At 41.6% G+C, this 7928-nt stretch overlaps 1 protein-coding gene across 1 annotated transcript; it reads right to left on the bottom strand.

Annotated features, from left to right (window-relative positions):
* Nucleotides 1-349: 349 nt before the first annotated feature.
* On the bottom strand, nucleotides 350-5206 carry LOC104952615 (nuclear autoantigenic sperm protein-like). Its single transcript, XM_010779465.1, has 14 exons — nucleotides 5010-5206; nucleotides 4735-4870; nucleotides 4487-4592; nucleotides 4114-4194; nucleotides 3914-4032; nucleotides 3436-3807; nucleotides 3270-3346; nucleotides 2724-2806; nucleotides 2564-2637; nucleotides 1701-1889; nucleotides 1043-1215; nucleotides 707-778; nucleotides 509-598; nucleotides 350-427 (listed from the first exon to the last, which is right to left on the bottom strand). The coding sequence occupies exons 3-14, from the start codon at nucleotides 4585-4587 to the stop codon at nucleotides 350-352; spliced, it is 1509 nt and encodes a 502-aa protein (XP_010777767.1). The 5' UTR covers nucleotides 4588-4592; nucleotides 4735-4870; nucleotides 5010-5206.
* Between the last annotated feature and the right edge of the window lie 2722 nt (nucleotides 5207-7928).

Genomic DNA, 7928 nt, shown 5'->3' with positions numbered 1-7928 from the left:
GGGGGGAAGTTGCCCCCCCTTTCCCCCCCGTAGATCCGCCCCTGCATCTTAAGTTTGTTTATATGGAGTCCGAGATCTTTTGAGTGTTCGAAATAAAATTGCTGCCTAATTGCACATCTTTGTATTTAAAGATTATTTTTGGGCCAGTTTAGCCCTTATAGCTAGATCTGAAAGAGTGGGATAAACGTAATGCAACGCATATAAAAAAGAAAAAAAGGGACCTGAGAACTGAGCCCCAATATATGGTTGGCCAACTCTGACCACTGAGTTATGATGCATCCTATCACTCTTTATTTTGAGGGCTGAAAGGACCAGATTTGAAGACACACTAAGTAGGCTAAAATAGCTTTCACTGCTGCCCCGTGCACTCATGTTTTGCACCCATGCACCAGTAAGACTCCAAAAGAGGAGGCGTGCTGACCACTATCTACTGAAGGTAAGACACAGATTATAAGGAGGATAAATACCTCATACAAAGCCACTCCAAACTATCTCTTTAAAACCAAACGTGTAGCTCCCTCACCTTCTTTCTGACCAGGTGGGAGATGTCCGAGGCTGGAGATTGGGAGGCGTGTCCGTTGGTAGACGTGACCTTAATCTGGGTGGAGGGCAAAAAAAGTCAATAACTCTGCAAATAGTAAAACAAATAATCTAACCGTACAACTCCTGTGTAATCATTTCCTTATTACTCCACTATGTGATTTACCTTTGAGCTGCTTGAGGAGTCCCCAGGGAGCGCAGTGGAGCCGGGGAAGGCCGAGGAAGTGGAGCCTCCGTCCTGACAGGAACACAACATGTAGTTAGAAACAAGCCTTGTTCATTTGCACCTGCGATAAGTCTCAAAACAGGTCAAGAGTGTATCCAGTAGAAGCAGACATTATGTGGCTCTTGTATTTAAAGAAGAGACGACTAAGAGAAAACCCCAAATGTCTCTTAATGTGATGAGGTATTTCTAAGTTTTGTTCTTCGACATAATACCTCCACTCTCATCTACTCTTAAGATTGTAAGTGTCTTAAACCCCACCCATAGGCCATAGCTCACCAGCACCCCCCTTGCTCCTTCAGCAGCAGCGCGGGTTGTTTTCAGACCCTCGGTGGCGTCCTCCACCTTCTCCTGGATCTCTGGCAGCAGGGCCTTCAGCTCCTCCATCTCCTTCCTCTCCTCCGGCAGAGCTTCCGGACCCTCTGCCTTTTCCAGCAGCTGCTTCAGTTTGTCTGTCGGGGTCAGATGGAATTTAAGTATTAGCATTAAGGCTCGCCATAACAAAAACATTGAAAATGGGGGAGTTAAGGGACAGTGTCACCACAGTAGGAACAGATAGTGTGCACAATATGATAGCGGCTACAAGAAGACTAACAGAGGCTGAGCCCAGCCGTGACTTCCGCCTTGTCAACGCTTAAGATGCAATATAGTCTGTTTGACAGCTCATAGAGTCCTGTTGTCCACCAGGAAATGTTGAGTAGCTACAAGTTTTATGATAGAAGTGTATAGTACGGGTCCTAAGAACATAGAAACTTCCAGATGCCAACTTGCATATGTTGGGCAATTTGCACAATTAGCATAAGTTGCATAAGCATACAGTTAAAAGATGGTTTGGCCGACTTAGAGAATTTTGGAGGTTATTGAGGATGAAACCAAGCTGAGATGTTTTGACACCCTCGATCATTCATCATCATGTTTTGCCGCCACCTGCACTTACCCAGCCTGCTCTTGATGACGGAGCTGGAGCTGTTGAGCTCCTCGATGGCTTGGCTGTACTGCAGGTTTAGGGCGTAGGTGAGCCCCAGCTGGTAGTGCGTCTCTGCCAGCAGGCGGCTGTCTGGGTCCAGGTGCTTCACCTGCAGCTTCAGACACTCCTGGAAGTCCTCCATCGCCTGCGTGTAGTTCCCTAGAAGAGAGGCAGTATCTCTCAGCAAGGAAATGAGGACAGTGTCGGCTGGGAAAGGGGTTCAATCTTTCAGACATGTCCGTTTTGTTAAAACTCATTGGAGAGTTTTAAGAATTCAGGGCCCAAACTGAGGATTTGAATTTTTAGCCAATACCTAAGTAGGGAACGATAGGGTGAAAATGCTTCCTTAAGCAAGTAGGGAACGATAGGGTGAAAATGCTTCCTTAAGCAAGTAGGGAACGATAGGGTGAAAATGCTTCCTTAAGCAAGTAGGGAACGATAGGGTGAAAATGCTTCCTTCAACAGCAGCAAACAGACACAAAACAAGAGTTTGAGTAGACAAGATTTAAAATGTAACAAAAGCTGCAAGGGTTGCTACCACCGGTTATTATTGTTTAACATTAACCATGGTTTGGACAAGAAAAGACATTTCCTGCACCCTTTTCGGATATTTGATAGATCATCATGACGCAACATCCATGGTGTCGTCCGCACATGTCTTGTGTAACTCCAAAATCTATTTCATAATGATATTAAAACAGAAAAGCATTGGATCTCCATATTGAGATGGTAACGAAAAAGAAAATGTGTGCCATTTTGCATGAAAAGTGACAAACGTTAAATCAATTATGAAAGGAGTTGGGCATTTGTCTGTTTGAAAAACGTGTAACTACCTGATTCAGACGAAACTTCCCCCAGTTTCAGGTAAGTCTGCGCTGCCATGAGTTGGTCCTCTTTAGACTCTTTCCTTGTGTCAAAGAAAATGAAAGAAAATGAGTAAACACAGAAGCTGTATCCTCAGTCATCACTCAATACAGCCGGTGTTTCCTTTACCTTTTGTAGATGACTTTCGCCACCTCCAACATCTCCCAGGAGAGCTGCAGGTTCCCCACCACCTCATCATCATCATCACTGTCCTGAAACACACATTAAAGAGGCCCGATTATGCTTTTGGGGTTTTCCCTTTAAATGTAGTGTGCCATCATATAGGTTTATGCAAATGTAAATGGTCGGCAAAAGCTAAAACTCTAAGTTCCGTGAAATAGGGACATCGCTACACAACACTCGCGCTTCTATTGGCTAGCGCTCCAACACATTGTTTGTGATAAGGGGAGGGATATCTCTAAAACATTCACAACAGAGCCGGTCAGCTAACCAATCAGAGCAAACTGGGCTCTGGTTTCAGACAGAGGGTGAAAAGAGGTGCTGCAGCACAGGCATTGTGAGAAACATTAAGGGCATTTTGAACATGAAAGCAGGGAGACATGTATCAGTAGAGACACGGAATACTAACATGAACCTGAGAATGAGCTAAATATATGTCATCTCTAACATCCTACACTTTTTTTTCGTGTGTAATTGTGAGCTTTGGTAAAGTACCTTCTCTGCAGCAGCGTCTCCTTCACCTCCTTCTGTGTCGCCCTCCATTTCTGCCTCTTCATCCTCCTCCTCTTCATCTGAAAAGGTCAATAACGTCGTTAGTGGGTTATCATTACAAGTATTAGAAAGTAGTTTAAAATATTTTTTAAAAGGTCTGTAAATTCACCTTCCGCGTCCTCCTCCTTATCTCCCGATTCTTTCTCCGTCTCCATTTTTTCTTCACTTTTATCAAATTTGCTTTCTTTAACTTCGGCATTCTTATCATCTTTCTCTGCAGCGTCCTTATGCTTATCACCCTTTTCTGACTTTTCTACGTTTCCCTTCTTCCCTTCAGTTTCCATCTCTGAGTCTTCAGTTTCCTTCTCTGAGTCTTCAGTTTCCTTCTCGGAGTCTTCAGTTTCCTTCTCGGAGTCTTCAGTTTCCTTCTCGGAGTCTTCATTTTTCTTCTCGGAGTCTTCATTTTTCTTCTCGGAGTCTTCATTTTTCTTCTCCGCCATGGCATCATAAACCTGAGCCCTCAGCTCATCTCTGGTCTTCTCTGTTGAAGTTTGAGAGGACAGTTAGGATGACAGTAATAGAGCAGCTTAAACAATTAAACAAACCCCAATGGAAAGATGGAAATGACTAGTTTTGTTTTGTCTTACCATCCATGTTTTCTGTGCCGTCAACGTTGGAGTCCTTGGGTTTCTCGCCTTCATCCTCCTCCTCCTCCTCCTCCTCTGGTACTCCTTCCAGGGCATTACCAAGGACAGAGTTCTCCATCCTACAACAATACAATCCGTTAGGTCTCTGATCTTATTCCTACATTTAATTAAAGATAAGATTGAGGGACGGGGGGGTTTACCGTGCCAAATCCAGCAGGGCTCTACCACACCAGAAAAAAGCCTCTCCACACTCATCTGCCGTGTCTCCATATTTTCTGGCTCTGAAATAAAAACAATACGTTGAATTTGATCTACATAGTAAAAAAGCTTGTTTCTTTATAATATCTATAAATAACCATTCAACATAAATACATACTAATGATATTTATCTGCAAATATATTTGTGCTATTTTTATTTAAAAAATGTGGGGGCTCATATACATATTGATGCAAGCAGAGGCGAAGCAGCACTTCTGACTAGTTTGTTTAAACCCATTATCTGTAGCTGTCAGAATTAAATATAATATTGTGTTTGAAGCTTTAATAGTCCCTTTTGTTAGTTGGTTAACTCACAGCAGGCCGCAGGCCTCCTGCAGGGCGCCCACCGCCTCCACCACCTTCCCCATCACCAGGTGCTTCTTGCCCGTGCCAATTAGCTTCTTGGCCTCCTCCATGTTAACTAAACTGGGCAAACAAAAACACTTTTTTTTAAATGAAGAGTTTACAACGCAAAAGACGAACTCAAACACTAGTTGGTCCCGTATATCTGTTGTAAAGCGAATTTCTTGTGTGAAACATACACATTAAACTAAACAGCATACCTTGTCTTTGTTATAACGGGCAAAATGTCAATAGCAGTTGTTGTCTCCAGCTCGCCCCTCTTGACTCAGAGCAGACTGTTCCGTTGTTTCAATTTGGCGCGAAATATTGCTCCCAATTCCGGTCTATTTCCGCGTTCTGAAACCAGCGCGGGAGAATTCTTAAAGTCACAGAGCCAGATTCTGACGATAAAGGTATTCTGATTCTGACCCTAAAAATTCCTCACTACAAATGTAAAATCTTATAGCCAAATTGGACTCCATAACAAATCAAGTACCTTTGTGGAGATGAAGACACATGTATTTCACAAAATGAAGCTCCACTGTTAGTTCTCAACACAGCATTTGAGAGTATTAGGTCACCTCACCGAGTCTGTCTCCTAAGGCTGTTATCTGTTCAATCAGCCCCTCCACTGCGCCTCCTTTCTCCGCTGATACCCTTTGAGGTCTTTACATGCGGTTGCCATGGGCAACACATCAAGGGTCTAGATAAGAGGGAGACAGACAATAGCATCCTGTTAGAAGCACCGTGGTGGGCTAATGATCAAACACTGCCCTGCGTTCATCTCCTGTTTCACAATAGGCCAATAATTAGTGCATCTGCTCCACCGCTGCTTGCAAAGCAACTGGATGTTTGAAGGGCCTGTCTGTCCATAATCCTGCTCACATCAAGCTGTGCAGATCATCACAACAGTTTTTTTTAATGGATGAAAAACAGTTGAATAGTATTGGTCGTTTTGATCCAATGTAAATGCATGCAGTGCTGTGCATTTATGTGAGGATAAACATTAATTGTTAAAAAAAATGTAGGATTTCATCAAATGTGTATTACCGGTAAAACTATGTAAATATGGAAACACAAATGTACCAAAACACATGCGCATACAACACATACGCAGCATTTAAAAAACATTTGCCTACTTGACGAAACATGCACAGTGTTTACTAAAGGCGCTGAATAAACAAAACACTGCAAATACAATAACACTGCAAAAACAATAAGGCTGCAAAAAAGTCCAAACACAACGGAACCAGGGACTCGTTATTTGTTGATGTTTGTTAATGTTTGGAGATTATTTCAATATTGAAAGTGTTTGGTCAGTATATTTGAAGTGATAAGCTTACAGCAGATCTGCATTAATGTTGGAAGAAATCATGTGATCACATTGTTAAAATAAGACAATAAAAGGTCATCGTTTTTGAAACTGCAGATGGTTTCTCCTAATAAAAGTGTTTTGGGCCGTTGTAACGCGTTTTTCCCTCTCTGCCTGAAACAAGTACATTGGACTCCTTTGTTTACTTCTGTAACATAATGACATAACTATCTAACACCCATGCTTCTAGTGGCCAGAGCTCCAACAAATTGTATGCGATAGGCTAAGGGGCGGGACATCTCTAAGTGGTTGACCAAGGCAAGGCAAGTTTATTTCGCACCTTTCAACACAAGGCAATTCAAAGTGCTTTACAACAATGAAAGAAATTAAGAATATGGCATTTAAACCAGTCATTAAAAAGCAAAGATAATAAAATAAACATTAAAAGAAAAAATATATGGATAAAAGTTGTGCAGTTTAAGTTATGAATAGTTCAATTAAACCACCATCACAACAGAGACGGCCAGCTAGCCAATCAGAGCAGACTGGGCTCTGGTTTCAGACAGAGTGGGAAAAGAGGTTTTGCAGCACAGGCAGTATGAGAGAAATAAAGAGCTTTTTGGACATTAAAGGTCTCCTATCTTGTAAAATGCACCCGGTGTGTCAGGGAACTCACAAAGTGTCAGATAACAAAACCCTCTCTCTTTTCCTCCTTACCTCACATCTCTAAAAACGGGGGCACAACGGAGCTGATCCAGATTTGCTGCCGATATAACGTAATATCTTAAATGTGGGCTGGCTTTACACCCACGGCCCTATCAGAAACGTTGCTATCAGAAACAATGCACAACGTGTTTTGGACGTAATAAGCTCATGACCTGTATATGAATAAGGCCTCTGTTTACATTAGCAAGTATCGCTAACACTCAGAGCTAACGTGCACTGGAGAGTATGTGTAAAAAAGCAGGAAATACAGAAAGGAACTCACCCTGTTTCAGAAATAATCCTTGATGTGGTTTTGAACATGATATAGTGTTTTCATCACGGCAGCATTTAGCTGAGTATCTCGGTAGAATTCTTAGCAGGCATTAGCTTCCCCCCCCTTTTTTTTATTTAAAGCTAAGGACCCAGAATCAGCAGTTCTCTAACAGGGCTGAAATAGAGGGATATGATGCATGGCTACAATGGGTGATCTGTTTGGTATTTTGAGCAAAACACAGACATGTTTTTTATATTTTTTTATATATTTGAGACCCATAATATATGCCTGATAGCAGATCTTTTAAAGCATGTAAACATATCAAAATAGAGGCACAAAATACAAGTATGAACCTGAAAATGAGCATAATAGGGCCCCTTTCATGTTTCGTTAAGCTTCAATCTTAGCCTTTACCTGAATATCCTTCCGGAATATTCCCACTTTAACTTATTGGCACTAACAGAACAAATATAAGGTCATTGAGCTGTGGTTCGTTGTTTTGGTAGATTTTACTGGGGGATTATAGCTGTTGTCTCTAATGATGGCAGTGTGAGGGGACTCAATGGGATCTTCTCAGTGGGAGCTTGATTTGATGCCAGGTCCAGACTTGTCTTGAGGAGGCAGGGACACAGTGAGACAGCAGGAGGAGTCCCTGCCCCTCACAGCAGGACATGACAGCAGCACACTTATTAAACACACATGCAGAAAACATACACACGTATATTATTTTTATCATTTAATCTTTAGGGTACTGAAGCTTTAATGCAAATGTTTAATTTAAATATATATATATATATATTTATATATAAGGTATTGTGAAAATAACCAGAATGAAATGATGATGCATTTCAACATCTCTGCAGTTTAATATCGAAGTGAAGACAGCTAACAGATTAAACTAAACCCAAGTTTCATACTGTTCTTTTTTTCAAATTATGTATTAAATGTATCATAATTGATACATGTATTTCTGAGACCTCTACATCTTCCAAATGACTGGTACTTTCCTTAAAACCCTGTTCTATGCAATATGATACATGCCACATGTCTTTGGCCCTCTGGTGAATTACCCAGGCTCAGCACGCAGTATAGTGTTTTTAAAAGCCAAATCCATTTTTGCTAAT

The sequence above is a fragment of the Notothenia coriiceps genome, unplaced genomic scaffold (assembly GCF_000735185.1).
Source record: "Notothenia coriiceps isolate Sejong01 unplaced genomic scaffold, NC01 NC01_scaffold00020220, whole genome shotgun sequence".
In the NCBI taxonomy this organism is placed as follows: domain Eukaryota; kingdom Metazoa; phylum Chordata; class Actinopteri; order Perciformes; family Nototheniidae; genus Notothenia; species Notothenia coriiceps.
Note: the sequence above shows the minus strand (reverse complement) of the source record. Positions and strands in the feature narration are given on the sequence as shown.

Excerpts from the sequence above, each read along its gene's own strand:
- LOC104952615 (XM_010779465.1), bottom strand. The coding sequence starts at position 4,587 with ATGGAGGAGGCCAAGAAGCTAATTGGCACGGGCAAGAAGCACCTGGTG. Across the intron at positions 3,808-3,913 it reads CGGCACAGAAAACATGGATG|AGAAGACCAGAGATGAGCTG; the intron begins GTAAGACAAAAC and ends AAACTTCAACAG. Across the intron at positions 1,890-2,563 it reads GGAAGTTTCGTCTGAATCAG|GGAACTACACGCAGGCGATG; the intron begins GTAGTTACACGT and ends CCTCTCTTCTAG.